General features: G+C 45.4%; 1 protein-coding gene across 1 annotated transcript in view; it reads left to right on the forward strand.

Moving 5' to 3' along the window:
* Positions 1 to 277: 277 nt before the first annotated feature.
* The window catches only part of Pik3r4 (phosphoinositide-3-kinase regulatory subunit 4), a 54,294-nt gene continuing 36,032 nt past the window's right edge, over positions 278 to 18,539 (forward strand). Inside the window, exons 1-7 of the mRNA XM_032910437.1 lie at positions 278 to 677; positions 1,469 to 2,242; positions 5,765 to 5,898; positions 8,668 to 9,250; positions 11,832 to 11,966; positions 13,263 to 13,484; positions 17,138 to 17,311. Of these exons, the coding sequence (XP_032766328.1) occupies positions 1,510 to 2,242; positions 5,765 to 5,898; positions 8,668 to 9,250; positions 11,832 to 11,966; positions 13,263 to 13,484; positions 17,138 to 17,311 (1,981 nt within the window). The 5' untranslated portion in view covers positions 278 to 677; positions 1,469 to 1,509. The remainder of the gene's footprint in view (positions 678 to 1,468; positions 2,243 to 5,764; positions 5,899 to 8,667; positions 9,251 to 11,831; positions 11,967 to 13,262; positions 13,485 to 17,137; positions 17,312 to 18,539) is intronic.

The following is an 18,539-nucleotide window of genomic DNA, read 5'->3' on the forward strand; positions in this document are numbered from 1 at the left end:
GTCACCCCAATTGTGCACTTTTTAAACCGACGAACTTTATGATACATAAATTCTCACTCAATAAAGTTGCAATCCAATTTGTTTGGGGAACTAGGTTTTCTAAGTACGTGGGTAAGTTTTTTTTAGAGCCAGCGGCCCCGGAGTTTCGTGAAGGAAAGCACCTTCAGCTCCGGGCAATGAGGTCACGCCTCCTTCCCTTGTCTCCTAGCAACCGGCTTCCTACTGAACGCTTCCTCAAGTCTCCCTCCGTCACTTCCGTTCTCAACAGGAAGTGAAGTCAACCCAGCGGCTTTCCCGGGAGTTCAGCGTTCGCCGCAGGTGAAGTAGTCTTCCTGGACGGGTGCTGGCACTGTCCCCCGTCCAGGGCTGACGCAAAGGCCCGGGGATCCGAGGACTCGAACACGCGCGGGCCCAGGGCGGCAGGGGAGGAGCCGCAGGCGAGGCTGCTGGTTGTCCGGAGTCCCGAGTATGCTTGCTCTCCCAGTTGTTCACCCCCAGCTCTAGATTTCGGACATTTCTGCGCTCCTCCCCCAACGACCCGGGTCCTGTGTCTGAAAGGAAGACCCCTCACAGAAAACACTCTCCTCGCCGACTTCCGTTCACGCCCCAGCCCCTCAGAGCTCTGCCAAGACCACCCTGGGATCTTTCAGCGACTTTTGAGTTGCCAGAGGCCTGGGGTAAATGTTTCCCTGAGTGCTAAACTGTGCGGTAGGGAGATAGTTCCTGCAAAATACGGGGTTAGGTAACTTGGGGCAGTGTGCATTTTGCCTTACTTTCCTTGAATGTCACTAGCGGGGTTTCTTGTTGCAAACTGGGGGAGTTTGCCTTGGTTTCGGAGGAGGGAGACATCACCGCAAGGCGGCTGGAGGGGCCCAGTTGATGCTCATTTTATAGATCTGTCTGACCCAGGAATTAAATGACCCGTTTGTGTCATGTGATTCTTTCATTTAAGCGTTTAATGTGTTTCTTACCTGCAACTAAAATGTAGTTTTCTTGGGCAAGGACTGAGTCATCTGGTACCTTTGCGACTTCCATAGTGTCAAACAGTACTTACTGAACAGTCAGGGTAAAGGTGCAGCCAGACTTTAAAATCTGAATATCAGTGAATACATGTTTCAACATTTTAGCTTAATGTTGAAGAGATCATGTTGGACACGGTAGGATCCCAGCACTTGGGAGGTGGAGGATAAAGGATCTGGAGTTCCAACTCCCTCCTGGGCTACACAAGACCTTATCTTAAAAACAAAAATTAAAACGTTGAAGGCATGCATATATTTAAACATGATTTAGTTACTGGAAAGGATGGTGTGAAGTAGCACCATCTTTTTAGATAAAAGTAATAAAACCTATTTAGGTAAATTTTTCTGAATTTACTTAGTAAATAATGATGCAACTGTCTTTTAGGAAAAGGCCAACTCATGGCAATTTCACTGTTTGTTTCTCTCCCTCTTCCCATCCTTTTATATAGGTATTGTGTGTTAACCTGCCAACCCAGGGGTGCCCATCATTATGGGAAACCAACTAGCTGGTATCGCTCCTTCCCAGATCCTGTCCGTAGAGAGCTACTTCTCAGACATCCATGACTTTGAATATGATAAGAGTCTGGGAAGTACTCGGTTTTTTAAAGTTGCTCGAGCAAAGCACCGGGAGGGCCTGGTGGTAGTGAAGGTCTTTGCAATCCAGGATCCCACGTTGCCTTTAACTAGTTATAAACAGGAGCTGGAGGAACTGAAAATCAGGCTCCATTCGGCCCAGAACTGCTTACCTTTCCAGAAAGCAGCAGAAAAAGCATCGGAGAAAGCGGCCATGCTGTTCAGGCAGTATGTAAGGGACAACCTCTACGACCGTATCAGTACCCGTCCCTTCTTAAATAACATCGAGAAGCGCTGGATCGCCTTCCAGATCCTGACAGCTGTGGACCAAGCGCACAAGTCTGGAGTCCGCCACGGCGACATCAAGACAGAGAACGTGATGGTCACCAGTTGGAACTGGGTTCTCCTCACTGATTTTGCCAGTTTTAAGCCCACTTATCTTCCAGAGGACAACCCAGCAGATTTCAACTATTTCTTTGACACCTCGAGGAGGAGGACTTGCTACATCGCTCCTGAGCGTTTCGTGGATGGCGGTATGTTCGCCACTGAGTTAGAATACATGAGAGATCCCTCAACTCCTCTTGTCGACCTAAATAGCAATCAGAGAACGCGGGGAGAGTTGAAGAGGGCCATGGACATCTTTTCAGCAGGTATGTGAGTCAGTCACTGACAAACAGAAATGTAGTTTTTTTGTAAATTGACCAATTTTCGAAGGTTTCTTGCTGTACCCTCTTAGACTGTTTCAGACAGATACATGATTTCCTCATTGGACTTGCTTCAGTGATGAGGAAATGCAAAATACTTCTCATTCATTTAAACAAATGAGAACATATACTTCGCAGTGCTGGTGGCACGCAAGGACGCTACGTGTCAGGTTTAAGAGAGAAAAAGTCTGTTTCACCTTGTGTTTGCTACGGTGGTGATCAGCTTAAGTCGCTGTTATAGAAGCACATAGTTAAATAAGCCTCTGGGAGTGATAGGTGGAGAGGCAGTGTCAGAAAAGGCCTCCCCTAGAGAGGTGGTGTTCAAACTGAGGCCTACAGTGGGACTGGCGTTAGCTGTGGTAGTTTGTTTCAGGCCGTGTGTGATGCTCCTATGAGGCGTCTTTTTAATATTGGTATTTATAGCTGTGCATTTACTCAAAATGCTTGTCGGATCCCACAGAGATTTGTTTGTGTCTGTTCATAGTGTGTGTGTGTGTGTGTATTTGTGTATATATGTGTGCACAGTGAACAGAACCCAAGGAACTACACCCAGTGTTGTCTCGGGCCTCCACACTGGTACGTTCCTTGTCCACTCTTAATTATTTTGAGGCAGGGTCTCTCACTGGGCCGGGCGCTTACCTTGTAGACTTTGCTGGTCAGTGAACCCCAGAGATCATCCTAGCTCTGTCTTCAGCTCTGGAATTAGAAGCATGTACCATCCCACCCAGCTTTTTGATGTGGGTTCTGGGGTTTTAATTCAGGGCCTGGTTGTTGCAAAGCAAGCATTTTCCTGACTGAGCAGGTCCCCTGGCCCATAAAAGTTTTTGTTGTTTTGTTTTGTTTTTGTAAGCAGTTTTTAGACTGTTTTTGACACTCACCAGATGTAGCTCTTTGAACTTGGTAACAAGACCGCAGAGTAGCACAGGAGTCCTCATTACATTTTCTAGGCAAACGCACACAGCTATGCTGTGGAACTGCCCTTATCCCTTTGGCCCAGGAGACTCTGCTGGAGCGCTTCATGGCCTGCTTGGGGATTCCTCCAAGTGCCTGAGGGCACACTTCTTGAAGCCCACTCCAGAGTGTTGACAGGGGACGTTGGGGTCACCACTTTGCTGATGGCAGAATGGCTTTTTCTTTTCTTGCTACTCATGTTTGCAGGAACCAATCTGATTCAAAAAGGCCCCTATAAGGTTTTTATGCCCGTGTGTGTGTGTGTGTGTGTGTGTGTGTGTGTGTGTGTGTGTGTGTGTGTGTAGGTGTGGTTGTGGTGTGTGTGTGTGTGTGTGTGTGTGTGTGTGTGTGTGTGAGTGAGATTTCCCTTTGCTTTTCCTCTCAGCACTGGGAAGAGAGCACAGGCTCTCACCTAGCAGTCAGGCACTGCATCCCTGAGCTACATCACAGCCCTTGCTATGTTGTCCTGGCTGATCTTTACCTTGGAGCCACAGGAATGAACAGCATTTTCTCTTTTCCCAGGCTCCCTCGCCCCATTAATTATTTAGGAGACACCTTGCCTACTTTTCTGTTGCTGGGATAGAGCACCACGACCAAGTCGATTTTAAAAAGACATGTTTAATTTGGCCTTCAGTTCAGAGGGTAGAGTATGCATGCAGATCTCTGTGTGTTGGTTCCTCATCTTCTGAAGCTACCTGGATTCTGGCAGAGGGGTTTCCCTAAGGATGTTAATTCTGATTACTTCTCAGAGGCCTCACCTCTGACACCATTGTCAGATTAAGTTTTTCCATTATATCTCCCAGTGGGGATCAAATTCAACACAGGAAGCCTTGGTGTACACTGGAATTTTGTCTAACCCGTAGTGTTGAGAGTCATTCTGTGGCTTAACTGAGGTCCTGTCTAGATAGTGCGGATTCTGTAGGCTCCTGAGAATTCTGCTGTCATAGGTAAGTGCCGCCATACTGATACTTGTTAGATCTGGTTGGTTTATAGTGTTGCTGAGAACTTCCATTTCTTGCTTACATATGATGGGTTAAATATTTTATATTACACTTAATTTATTTATTTTGACATTACACACACACACACACACACACACACACACATACACACTCACACACACAGTGGAAGAGAGCCTGTGAGGGAGTGTGCAAACAAGCACATAACCTTGGTATGTGCTTGGAGGTCAGAGGACAGCTTTCAGGAATGGGTTCTCTCCTTCCAGCCTGTGCGACTTGGAGACAAGTGCCTTTCCCCTCTGATGCATCTTACTGGCCTCAGCACTTGATTTTTTTTCTTTCCCTTAAAAATAGCTGTTGTTTGAAGTCCTTTATTTTGAAACTCACATTGTATAACTAGAAATTAACACATTTATTAAACGCTTATTCTGTATCAGAATTGCCGTAGTTGATAGGGACTTTCCAGTGCACAAAACGGGGGGGGGGGGCCACACACGGAGTTTGCATCTAGTGAGGACAGAGATAATGGACAGGCAGCCTAAGCTACGTGGCCCACCAGCTGGTACTGTGCAGGAAGTGGCCGTGAGGGAAAAGGATGAGGAGGAGCTGCAGTGGCTCTTCAAGTCTCGTCTTGTTTGGTTTTTTCTGAGACAGGGTCTCTGTGTAGTCCTAGCTGTCTTGGAAACTCAGTCTATAGATCAGGCTGGCCTCGAACTCACAGAGATGCACCTGCCGGTGCCGCCTTCCAACTACCGGGATTAAGGACGTGTACCGACTGCCATGCCCAGTGGCTCTGCCAGTTTTAAATAGGTAATTAAAGGATTTCCTGCTGGTTGGCAAAGACCTGACTAGCATTCACGAGTACTTAGGGTGGGTATCCTCAGCAGAGGACCATCAGGTACAAAGGCTAAAAAGAAATTATTTAAGGATCTCTATGAGACTTGGTAAGTGTGAGTCATAGAATAACTCAGTAAAATTGCTTTGTATGAAAAAATTGTTCTGTGTTTTTGGAAATGTAGGTACTTAAAACATTCCTGATTGAAGACTATGTTAGTGCAAACAGTTGAATTGTTTTCCCTTTTTTTTTTTTCTAGTTTACTCCCACATTTTTTAGCACTTGATATATGTTTGTAATACTCAACACTGCAAATGAAATTTGTTCACTGGCTATGTTCCGTCTTCCTAGGAGGAGTGCTTGGCTGAGGCGATTTTACCGCTTTGTGTTAGTAGCGCCTGTCACTGGTGGCACCTACTGCTTGTATAGTGATGGGCAGATGCTGGTTAGCAGTTCTGAACGTGATGCTACAGTTTGTACCACAGGCTTTCTTAGGAGTGTAAGCTCCTTGTTTGTGTGTGTGCATTTGAAGAAAGAGAGAGAGGGATGATTGGCTTCATACCCCTCCCCTGCCGATCAAGCACTTGGACCTCCACATTGTAGAACACAGTAAAATTCAGTTGATTGGGGTTTTGCACTCTGAGTATTCTGATTTTTCTGAATTCTAATAAGCACTGACCATCTCTTCATCTCCCTCTAATGGAATTGTGTCTGGTTTTCCAGGTTGCGTGATAGCCGAGCTCTTCACGGAAGGCGTACCGTTGTTCGATCTCTCACAACTGTTGGCATACAGAAATGGACATTTTTTCCCTGAGCAAGTGCTAAATAAAATTGAAGATCGAAGTATCAGAGAATTGGTAACTATGCTACAAATATGGGCCATACAGTTTGAATTGACCGTCCTAGCTGGTCTGAACTCACTCTGTTAGCTCATTCAGGGCAGCCTCCTGCCTCAGCCTTCTGAGTGCTAGAACAATAGGCAAGACATCCTCCTCCACAACAAAGTCGGAATAAGACCTATCATTTACTGATAAACACACTTTTGATATCTCATTAGAAAGAGATACACTATTCCCTCTTAGGCATAAAGCATCAAAAAAGAAAAAGCAGAAAGACAAATTTGTTATCCATTGCCCTATGATAACTCTCTGCTTCGGGCAGATTTGGAAGTGAGAGGCAGTCCTAGAGAACTTGTTCATGAGGAATGAAGAAGACAGGCATCTGAGGTGGAGAGAGGGAGTCATCAGTGTTAGCAGAGCCCAGTAACGGGCATTTTCTCCTGGAGGCAGATGTGGGCTGTTCTAGAAGGGAGCTGCAGGGTCACATGGTTATGGTAGCACAGGGCTGCGGAATTGTGGGTGAGGCCATCTGATGGGATGTCTGTATTACTGTGAGGACGTCTTTTACAAGTGACTGACACTGAGAGTGACTCTGGGTCGTGTCTGCAGTATTCTGTGTGGGGGAAATAAATACACAGTCTGTTTCCTCTTGGACCTGGCAGCTACTGCTAGGCCTGGTGGCGTAGGTCTGCAATCCCAGCTACTTAGGAGAGTAAGGAAAGGGGACTTCAAATTCAAGGCCTGCCTGAGGACACAGGGGTACAGACTGTTCAGGGCCAGTTCAGTGAACTTAGCAAATCCCTATCTCTAAATGAAACAAACCTGCGAGGTGCTGGGCTAGCTCAGGGGTGAGCACTGGTGTGGTGAATGAGGAGGTTGAAGCAGGGAATGTGTGAGTCCCGGCCAGCCTGGCCTACATAACGAGACTGTCTGAGGAACAGAGTAAGAAGGGCAGCTCCGGAAACCAGATGCTGGGTCGTGTCTGCAGTATTCTGTGTGGGGGAAATAAATATAGCCGTGGTAAGGGGCACACCTGCTCCTCCTCAGAGCCGACACTTTGTCTGTCACTTTAGCTGAGCAGCTCCGTGTCTTCAGACCTACATTTTCTTGATTGGAAAGTCAATTTGTTTATTAATCTTCAAGGCATTAATGCAAATGTAAAAGTAATTCTTAGATCATTTTTCTATATAGTATACTTGATTCCTCTAAATTCAGTGCTAAATTCTAGTTTAGAATCCAAAAGAAAGCCAAACTTGCAGATATATTTTTATGATATTTTATGTATTTGACTATTAGAACATTGAACCACTGAACTGGTTTTTTATATATATATATAAAATTTATGTCCTTATATCAGGTATATATTTATGTCTTTCTTTTTTTTTTTTTCTTTATTAACTTGAGTATTTCTTATTTACATTTCGATTGTTTTCCTTCCTGATCCCTTCCCAGTTTCTGGGCCAGCATCCCCTAACCTCTCCCCCTCCCTTCTAGAGGGGCTTCCCCCCCATCCTCTCCCCATTACCACTCTCCCCCCAACAATCTCGTTCACTGGGTGTTCATTCTTGGCAGACCAAGGGCTTCCCCCTTCCACTGGTGCTCTTACTAGGCTATTCATTGCTACCTATGAGGTTGGAGCCCAGGGTCAGTCCATGTATAGTCTTTGGGTAGTGGCTTAGTCCCTGGAAGCTCTGGTTGGTTGGCATTGTTGTTCATATGGGGTCTCAAGCCCCTTCAAGCTCTTCCAGTCCTTTCTCTGATTCCTTCAACGAGGGTCCCATTCTCACTTCAGTGGTTTGCTGCTGGCATTTGCCTATGTATTTGCTATATTCTGGGTGTGTCTCTCAGGAAAGATCTACATCCGGTTCCCAGGTTCCCAGGTATATATTTCTAGTGTTCACATTTCCTCACAGTTTTAGGTATTTCTTTAAGATTTTGTGTGTGTGTGTGTGTGTGTGTGTGTGTGTGTGTGTGTGTGTGTGTGTGTGTACATGTGTATGTGAGTGCAGAGGCCAGAGGTATTAGGTCCCCTGGAGTCAGAGTTATAAGGAGTTGTGAGCCACTTGGTGTGGGTGCTGGGAGCTGAGAAGTGCTCTTAGATGCTGCGCCCTCTCTACCCTACTCTTTTATATCATTGAAGTGCTGGGCTCTAACACAGGACCACACGCGTCTGCCAGCACTCTGTCCTTGGGCTACATTACCAGACCTTTGATTCTCCTCTCAGCTAAACTCCTCTCAACTCAACTAAACAACACCATGTGCTGACCCTTTGGATTTGTAGGAGTGTACTGTTAAACCAGAACTCTTAATTGTTCTTTCATGTGTGCAATGTGTCTATTCATTTTTCTCTGAAGGTTTGTTGCTTTTTAACAACAAATATTGAACAAACAAGTATGACTTTTTATATACCAGGAGATTTGTGGACATTCGTGTGTAATATCCCATTGCCTTCTAGGGTGATGAGTGACATAATTAGTTTGTAGTTTTAAAAAAGGCCAGGCAAAGAGAATGATTAGAATTACCTCAGAAATCCCTTAGATCTCAGGTAATTGCTCTTGTACCTTTCATCTGGTTTGATTTGGTGTGCGTGCGTGCGTGCTTGCCTGTGTGCGTGCAGTCCACCTGGCCTTCAGCTTGTTACTAGCTCAGGAGGCTGGTCTTGAACTGGTCATGTAGACAGGAGGCTGGCCTTGCCCAAGCATCCAGGGTGCTGGGGTTCAGGTATGAGTCACCCCATCTGGCTTCCAGTTCCTGTTCTAAAGTGTACCCTTTTCTCCTTTCACGTAGGTGACTCAGATGATCCACCGGGAGCCAGAAAAGCGTTTGGAAGCTGAGGAGTACCTGAAGCAGCAGCGCGGCAATGCTTTCCCCGAGATATTTTATACTTTCCTTCAGCCTTACATGGCTCAGTTCGCCAAGGAAACCTTTCTCTCTGCAGATGAGCGGATTTTGGTTATACGGAAAGACTTGGGCAATATCATTCACAACCTCTGTGGACATGATTTGCCAGAAAAAGCAGAATGCGAGTCCAAGGCGAGTGGGCTGGTTGTCCTGGTGTCAGTGATAACGTCCTGCCTGCAGACACTGAAGTCCTGCGACTCCAAACTGGCTGCCTTGGAGCTCATTCTGCATTTGGCCCCGAGGCTGAGCGTAGAGATCCTTCTGGATCGCATCACCCCCTACTTGTTGCATTTCAGCAACAACTCTGTTCCTCGAGTGCGGGCTGAAGCCCTGAGGACACTCACCAAAGTTCTTGCCCTTGTCCAAGAAGTTCCTCGCAATGATGTCAATATCTACCCGGAGTACATTCTCCCCGGCATAGCCCACCTGGCCCAGGACGACGCCACCATCGTCAGACTGGCCTACGCTGGTAAGAGCTCCTTGTCTAGCTCTTGTCAGTCTCACACTTGCCTCTCAAGTACTGGTGCCATACCTCTTGGCCGTCTGACTTTTTTGGGAATTGAGTGTGTGAACTTTGCTTTTGAATTATGAATACATATGTGTAGATATTAATATTGATAGCTAATCTATTTCTCGGGCTCAACTTTTATATATCCTTTTACATTTAAAATGATTAGAATTATGCAGTGAGGAGGTGTACAGTGTGGATTCTACAGTTTGACCTGGAATAGTGCATTTAGCTGGCAGAAGACTAATGTTCACAAGTGCCCGCTCCTCACTAGAGTTGTAGCCTTTTCAGTTTCCCTGAGCAAACACTCTTATTTCAGGGCAATTGAAGAAGATCATGGTGTTGACGGAAGCCCCGAGTTAGCTCCCGGCCCCTTACTCTGGCGCTTAGGATTCGTGGCCTCTCGATGAGTCGGGTGTGCTATGAACACCTGTTTTTTTCTACTCAGAATCCTCACCCACAGATCCTAGCAGTAAAGATTCATGTTTTTAGCTCCTTGAACTAATTCTGAATGCTTACTTCACCATGGGAAATATCACTGAGACATTTACATACTCCATAATTTATATCTATGATCTAATGGAGATGGACCTTCTGTTCGGAGTTTTGTGCATAATGAATATAGCACACATGTGATGACATTGCCATGGTTTTTAAAGCGATTTGCTTATTAGCGTGTTTATTATTTGCCTGTCATTATTAATAGAATACATGAAAACTAATTTTATGTCTAGGCACAACCCCAAAGGCTTGGTGGTTGCTGGGTGGTCTCTTGCCATAAATGTATTGTTCCTGGTCTTTCTGTTTGTGTATTGTGGGGGCATAAAGTGAGGCCTAGAAATTCAGGATCTCTTTAACACACATGAATTTATTATTTGTAATAGCCTGTTTTTTTCATTTATTTGTTTGTTTGTTTGTTTATTTATTTATTCACTCACTTTGTATCCCAATTGCTGCCCCCTCTCTGGATTCTCTCCTCATATAGTCCCTCCCCCCATCTCCCATCCTCCCATCCCTTTCTCCTCAGAGCGGGTGGAGGCCCTCCCTGGGTATCCCTCCACCCTGGCATATCAAGTCTTTGCAGGGCTGGGCACATCCTCTTTCACTGAGGCCAGACAAGGCAGCCCAGTTCAGGGAAAGTATTTCACAGACAGACAACAGCTTTTAGGATAGCCCCTGCTTTAGTAACTCAGGGTTCATCTAAAGAGAGAGCTGCACATCTGCTACATATGTGCTGAGGTTGGGGGGCCTAGGTCCAGCTTGCATATGCTCTTTGGTTGGTGGTTCAGTCTCTGAGAGCCCCTAAGAGTCCAGGTTAGTTGATTCTTTTGGTCTTCCTGTGGAGTTCCTATCCCTTCTGGAGTCCTCAGTCCTTCCCCCAACTTTTCCATAGGAGTCCCCAAGCTCCATCCAATGTTTGAGTGTGGGTCTCTGCGTCTGTTTCAGTCAGCTGCTGGGTGGAGCCCCTCAGAAGACAGTTATGCTAGGCTTTTGTGTGCAAGCATAACAGAGTATCACTAATAGTGTTAGGGATGTGCTTGCCCGTGGGGTGGGTCTCAGGTCATGTCTGTAATTGGTTGCCTGTTCTCTCCTTCTGCTCCATCCCTGTCCCTGCATTTCTTATAGACAGGATAAATTTTAGGTCGAGCATTTTATGGGTGGGTTGGTGTCCCTATTGCTCTACTGGGAGTCCTGCTGACTACAGGCGGTGGCCTTTTCAGGTTCCTGTCCCCACTGCTGTGAGACTCAGCTAAGGTCACCCCTACAGACGTAGGAATAAATAGAAATAGAAGAATGGCAGAGAACAGATCAGTGATGGCACATGTAGAGGTTGGAATGGGGAACTGAGGGGAGTGAAGTATTGGTCAGTCTCGTAGGTTTTCAGAGAAAAGACAGTCAATACAGTGCGGCCAGCACTCTGACCCTTTGTCCCTGGGAACCTCAGGCTGTTGTGTGAACAGCAGTCTAATGATGACTGATTCTGTTTAGTAATGGCTTTTTAAGAGAGCAGACTCCTAATGTACCTGAAGAGTCCAAGATTCAGGCTGTGCACACAGTAAGCTGGGAAGTGGCAGGCCTGAGGGATGAGTCCTGGTGTGTGTGATTCTGGGCCCCGTGTGACATTACTTTGGTGCTAATGTTTCTGTGTTAGTCTAGTAACTATCTCTGACTGGCAGGATACTTTTAAAGGCTAGCTCTGGGGTTAAGTGTTTTTGGCTCATTATTAATAGATACTTTATTTTAGACAGTTTATACAGTGCAGAATTTTTGTTGTTTAGAGATCATCATAGATTATGAGATCATTATAGAGACTCTGATTAAGGACTTCAAGATCCTGCTTTTCCTCTAGAATTTATGATTAATATTTAGGGATTCTGGGCCTAATGGTGACCTGTATTTACCAGCATTCTGGAGGCTGAAGCAGGAGGATCTCCAGTTTGAGGCACAAGGACCCTGTCTCAAAAACGTTAAAGGACTTTGGGAGGAAAAGTTATAAGCAGCATGAGGATGTGAGTATAATTTTTCTTCTGATATCTTATAGAAAACATAGCTCTGTTGGCCGAGACGGCTCTGCGATTCCTGGAACTAGTGCAGCTAAAAACTCTCAACATGGAGAACGAGCCGGACAGTGAAGAGGTAGATGAAGCCACGCGTCCTAACGGAGACTATGACACAGGTTGTGTTATTTTCCCTCTTAACATCCCCATCGTTTACACCGAATGGCTAGTGGTGACTTGTAACGCTGTTGTTTGTGGCTCTCTTGTACAGTGAAAGAGCAGTGGTTAGGATGGGAAGGGCCCTGGCACATTATCCTCTGTCCTCACTGTTACCTTGCCCTTGATTCTGCACTCTCTGCGGTTGGAGTTGTGTGAGCAGTAGAGCCAGCAGATCGGGTGGTTCTCATTAAGTAAAGGAATCATCTTTGCTGAAGAACTAAACTTTTCTTCTCACATGATAGTGTTGAGTATCCTTAGTCATTTAGTAGTTAGTGTCTCTGGTTTACATGTTCAAGTTCCTCATTTACTGCAAAGAAACACCTGTGGTGGTGACCTCATGGGGCCGGTGTCTTATGTTTCTCTGTATCTAAAAACCTTTTAATAGCTTCTTAGCCAGAGATTCAGAATTGAATCTGCTCTGTGCTGGTTTAAGTTGGGATGTACTAGAGAAATCTAGTTTATACATCCGTATGCTGTGGCTGTCCTGAGCAGAGGGGGATGGCTTTGCCCCTTTCACTCAGCTGAGCAGTGGTTACACATGCTCTACTCCAGGCAGCTGGGAGCAGTAGGGAAGTGGCAAGAACCTAGACCAGTACTCTCAAACATGGGCTTTAGCAAGGGACAGACAGACAACCAGCTCGGCGGATGAATAAGGATAAGTAGAGAGGAAGGCTGCGTAGACCAGTAGAGAACTTATGATATATTCTATGGATGGATATATCTGTTTATAAATCTCCATCTCTCTGTCTGTCTGTCTGTCTACTTAATCAACTTACTCTAAAATGCCTTCTAAAAGCTACATGCTGAACTAGTCTGGTTCTTCAATGGCCTTGTGAATGTTGATCTTTGTGGAGGTAATGAGCTCTCCTGTCTGGTGCTTCCTCCTGCATTTCATCTGGAGATCCTAAACAGATGTTTTCTGAGATGGTAGCTGCTGTCACAGCCGTGACTGCTGAGGTGACTTTCAGTGTCTCACCTGCAGACCTTTGAATGGTAGAATAGCTTAGCAAATACAGGGCTTGTGGAAGCCTCTGCGATCACTCTGTTACTCCACTAAGTAAGAGAGAAGACAGCTCTGGCTGTGGGCCAGACCTGCAGTTTCATCACTTGGGAGGCCACATAGAATTGTGAGTTCAAAACTGAACAACCAGTTTCAAGACAGCCTGAGCAAGACCGTGTCTCAACCAAAATACCGAAATTCAAAATGCTCGGTCTGCACGTGTGATTGGAAACTGATCCTTCTTTCTGTGTTTTAGAGCTCCAGGCCCTACACGAAATGGTCCAGCAGAAGGTTGTCACTTTGTTAAGTGACCCTGAGAATATTGTGAAACAGACATTGATGGAGAATGGGATCACACGCTTGTGCGTCTTCTTTGGACGGCAGAAAGCCAACGACGTTCTCTTGTCCCACATGATCACGTTCCTGAATGATAAGAATGACTGGCACCTGCGTGGAGCTTTCTTCGATAGCATAGTCGGTATGTCTGCATTTCCTCTTAGAGTCATCTTTAAGGTTTAAATTGCCCTCTCAAACCCCTCCATTGGTTTGGAAGCTAGGTAATGGTTTTATTATGTTTTGTTTAATGAATGAGTTCCTAGTATTTCTGTCTGTCTTCAAGCTCCTTTATAGAATAACTGATTTAGGAGTGACTTTATTAATCAGTGTTTCGGGGATAGGAGAAGTAGCATGTGGTCGTTCAGAAGAGTGACTTGGGAAAGTGCATGGGATTCTGCAGAAGTGACAGAGGGCGTGGCAGGTCTTCCCGGAGTGTGGGCCCCGTGGTGTGATGGGGCAGGAGCAGAAACGAGTCTATTCAAGGCAGAGGCTGCAGTGCTGTTCACATGATGCCCATCACATGATGCCCGTCGACTGGACTAGGACAGCAGCCAGTTGTTTGGTTTATATTTTCCATATGTGTCAGTTCTCTACAGCAGACTTTTTTTTTTTGAAAATTTTTAGTTAACTATTTGCTTATTTTGCTGGGCTGATGCACGTGTGCTGTGATGTGTTTATGGATCAAAGGGGTAACCTGTGTGGGTTGACTTCTCTTTTCACCGAGTGGGCCTTGGGATTGCACTCGGGTCTCTGGCCTGGCACTGGGACTGTATCTGATAGTACTTCCTAGTTTGCCTTACATTAAAGAAAAGTCCAAGCCCTTTCTAACATTAACAGCTCCTTGAAATCATGGTTCAATAGAGTTATATCCTTTTATTCCATTAACTAATTTTACCAAAATTCATCTGCTCTTTTAATTAAATATTTTGGATATTTAATTTTCATGTTTTTTGTATTGGAAGAAGGGCTTACTAACCAGCTCAGGCTGGCCTGGAATTCTAAGTGTCCTTGCTTTAGCCTCCCAAGTGCTAAGATCACCGGTTAACTTTAATTGTGAATTGTTATACAGAGAACCTTACATATTTATTTAAGTGAACAGGATGATTAGGTATTTAAGTCTGGTCAAGCACTCTCTGGTGGTGGGCTTTGGTCTGAGAAACAGCACTAGATGTCAGCCTGTCACTCAGATGAGTGGCCTCTATCCTGTCACATTGCAGCTTACTCTCCACCATGTGGCTAGTACACAGTTCACTGATTTCCTACCAGTTTCTGTAGCTAGAAGTGTAAGATTTTACAAAGAAAGTTTGAGTTCTGTTACACAGAGAGCCTCTTTTGTAGTTAGCATTCTGTTTCTGTAAGAAAGACAGACCATGACCAAAAACAACTTGAGAGAGATGGGTTTATTTCATCGTAACTGCTGACAGTCCATCTCTGAGGGAAGTCAGGGCAGGAACTTGAGGCAGGAAGCTGGAGGAGGAACTGAAGCAGAGGCCATGGAGGTACTGCCTTGCTCCAGTAAGCTCAGTTTGCTCTCTTACACAGCCCAGAGCTACCTGCTCAGGCGTGGCACTGCCCACACTGGCCTAGGCCCTCCCACATCAATCTCTAATCAAGAAAATGATCCACACACTTGCCTACAGGCTAATCTGATGGAGGCAGTTCATCACTTAAAAGTCCCTTCTTCCCATAGGACCCTGAGTTTTGTCAACTTGACAAGGAACTAATGCGCACAGGTCCTGTTTTCAGTTACTGAGTTAGAGAATGTGAACACCGCTTTCATGGGAAGCACTCCAGTTACTGCCCAGTCAATAAAGCGTTCTTGCTATAAACAAAGAATATGCAAATGTAGCTAAAATAGCTAGTGTATTTTCATGACTCTATCAGCTTGAGGTGCTACCCACCCCATGCGCTCCCAGCTAGAAGTAGGCTTTCCTTAACCATTGCTTGCTAAAAGGGTAAGGTAGCAGATTGTCATGGATGTTTTCTGGTTGCTAGCCGAGCTACAAAACCTTTTCCTGATGTTTACATGCTTGTATTTCTTACATTATCTCTTATTATTTTGATTCTTTTTCTTGCATGAAGTTACATTAGGGTTTTTGGAGCATATAGACTATTAACTCATTTTGAAGGCAAGTCTTTTCTCTATTTTTATTTGATTTTCTAAAATTCATTTGAAAAAAGAATGTTATGTTTTGATCTTTGAAGGACAGTCTCACCGTGTAGTTCAGCCTCACTACACAGGACACGGGATGCAGCCTTAGCTGACCGGCAGTCATAGCTGACGTCCTTGGTTAGGGTCACAGTGCCCATCACATAGTGTTGTTGGGCCTTAGAAGTTTACTATGTAGCCATTGTCCTGCTTTTTATTTGTAGTCTAAGGAGAGGAAGGTCCTTCCCCTCTATGCCTTTGCACCCTCCCTTTGCTTAGTTGAATTCTTAATTATTTCACTGTCATGGTAAGCATTTACTTTGTGTTGTATGATTAAATTAACGTGTTCACAAATGGACTTATTCTAAAGGACCAGGATAACATTTACCTTATGACAAGTGTAAGTTTTGTTGACTATGAGTCAGGTAGTTGCTCCCGAGGGCTGTTTGGTCACTCCCCTGCACGTGAGTGTGGGGATGGCAGCGGCAGTCGAGGTTTCTTTCCCAGTTCACTGACTAGATTTTTTGCACATTTGAACTGCATATTTAGACGTGACTCTGTGACTTGCTCTGGAGTCCTAGATTTCTCTCTTTCTTCACTCCTCTGCAGCACTCTGCTTCTTTTTTACCGGTTCTGATGTTGCTTGGAATTTATCTCATTCCTTCCCTGTGTTATTCTTGAAGTTAGTTTAGTGTGGGATATACATGTTCATGTTCATTCCATGTGTGGCTGCCTTGTGTATGCATGCATGTGTCATTTCATGTGTGGCTGTGTGTGTGTGCATACATATGCATCATTTCATGTGTGGCTACCCTTGTATATGTGTGCATATGCGTCATTTCATGTGTTGCTACATGTGTGTACATGTTCATGTGTGTCATTTCATGTGTGGCTGCCTGTATGTGTCTCTGTGCACATGGGTGGAGGCTCAGCTCAGTGTCAAGTGTTTCCTGTGGTCACTTTCTTTCTTTTTTACTTTTCTTTTTTCGGAGCTGGGAACTGAACCAAACCCACAACCCCGGGCCTTGCGCTTGCTAGGCAAGCGCTCTACCACTGAGCTAAATCCCCAACCCCCTGTGGTCACTTTCTACCTTACTATTTTGAGACAAGGTCTGTCACTGAAGCTGGCCAGCCAGTGAGCTCCCTGGATTCCCCTGTCTTTTCCATCTCCAGAGCCAGGGCTAATGTAGAGATCTAAACCTGAGTCCTGTGCTTCCATGACCAACTGAACCCCTCTGCAGCCCCTGGTATCCTTGAGAGAATTACTGAGAACTGGGCTGGAGGATTCTGTTTTCCTCCGTGATCCTCGGGGACATCTGCACTTCTGTAGGTTCTCCACCTCCCTCTCTATTTTGCTAGACAGAGTTCCGTTTTTAGGAAACTTGTGAGGAAGGGCTGTCTTGGATATATGACTTAATTTTGATTTCTCAATATTGACAATTTTAGGCATCCCTGCATTTTCTCTTCTGTAAATTCTGCTGTCCCTAGATTTCTGGGTGATTGACTTTTCATTTATTTTGCTGGGAAAGAAGTTCGGCTCTGTCTTGGTTTTGGTGGGTGGCTTGCTGTGTTAAGTGTCACGCACTGCTCAGTGGTGATGCGCATAGCCTGGTGCCGAGTAACGGTGACACTGCCTTCCCTTTCAGGTGTGGCTGCCTATGTTGGCTGGCAGAGCTCCTCCATCCTCAAGCCCCTGCTCCAGCAAGGCCTCAGCGATGCCGAGGAGTTCGTCATTGTGAAAGCTCTCAATGCCCTGACCTGTATGTGCCAGTTAGGGCTGCTGCAGAAACCCCATGTCTATGAATTCGCCAGCGATATTGGTAAGCTTCTGGTTTTGAGACTTAGAATGGGAAGTTTGGGTATGGGAATGATGTCATATGATTTCATTCTGATAGAGTAAGAATAAACACAAAAGAAAACATATGGTATTTGTCTTTTTTTGGGTGTGTTATCCACTTTGTGATGGATTTTTAGCTCCTTCCACTTGTGTGTGCACCTGAAAACTTTATATTTAACTTTTAACAACTGTGTAATATTCCCTTATAAACATGCATTTAGTTTTTGTTTCTTCAGTTGACACGACAGTTAGGCTGTCTCCAATTTCTAGCTGTTGTAAATGTGAGCAGCAGTAACCATGGATGAGCAGGTGTCTCTGTGGTAGCATGTAGATCCTTAGGGCATAGACCCAAGAGTGGGGTAGCTGGCTCTTGAGGTAGATGATTCCTTCTTCCCGAGGAGCTGCCACAGTGATTTCCATAGCAGCTGAACTGGTTTGCACTCAGCAGCAGTGCAGCATGGACAGCTGACTGCTCCCTTCCTCATCCTTGCCCATGGGGCTGTGGTTATTGTGTTGATCTTGGTGGTTTTACCTGAGGTAAGATAAAATCTCAGAGTAGTTCTGACTTCCATTTCCCTGATGGCTAAGGATGCTGAACACTTCTCATGTGTTTCTCAGCCAAATCTTCATCTTTTGAGAGCTCTGTTTGGTTCTATCCTCATTTTTAACTGGATTATTTGTTCTCTTGATGTTCAGTGCTTTAGTTCTTTATATATTCTGGACACTTGCCTTCTGTCAGATGAGTAATTGGTGACAATAATTTCTCCCTGCTCCTGTGCCTGCAGTTTATGTATGCCCTAAACACAGGGAGTGTGTGTGTTCCCTAAACACAGGGTGTGTTGTGCGTGCCCCTAAACACAGGGTGTGTGTAGCCCCTTTGAACATGCAGTGTGTGCTAAACACTGTGTGTGTGTGCCCTACTCTGTGGTGTGTCGCCCCTAAACTTTCTCTTTGTTGTGTGTGTGTGTGCCTAGCACTCTGCTTCTGTTTTACCTAACAGCAGTGTGTGTGTGGTGTGTGTGCCCTAGACACAGCAGTGTGTGTGTGCCCTAGTGTTTGTGCTGGACTTGAAGTGTGTAGTGTGTGTGTGCCCTAGGACGGCAGTGTGTGTGTGTGTGCCCTTCCATGTGTGTGTGCCCTAGACACGGCAGTGTGTGTGCCCTACACACAGCAGTGTGGTGTGCCCTTAGACACATGTGTGTGTGTGCCCT

Source organism: Rattus rattus, chromosome 8 (genome assembly GCF_011064425.1).
Source record: "Rattus rattus isolate New Zealand chromosome 8, Rrattus_CSIRO_v1, whole genome shotgun sequence".
NCBI lineage: Eukaryota > Metazoa > Chordata > Mammalia > Rodentia > Muridae > Rattus > Rattus rattus.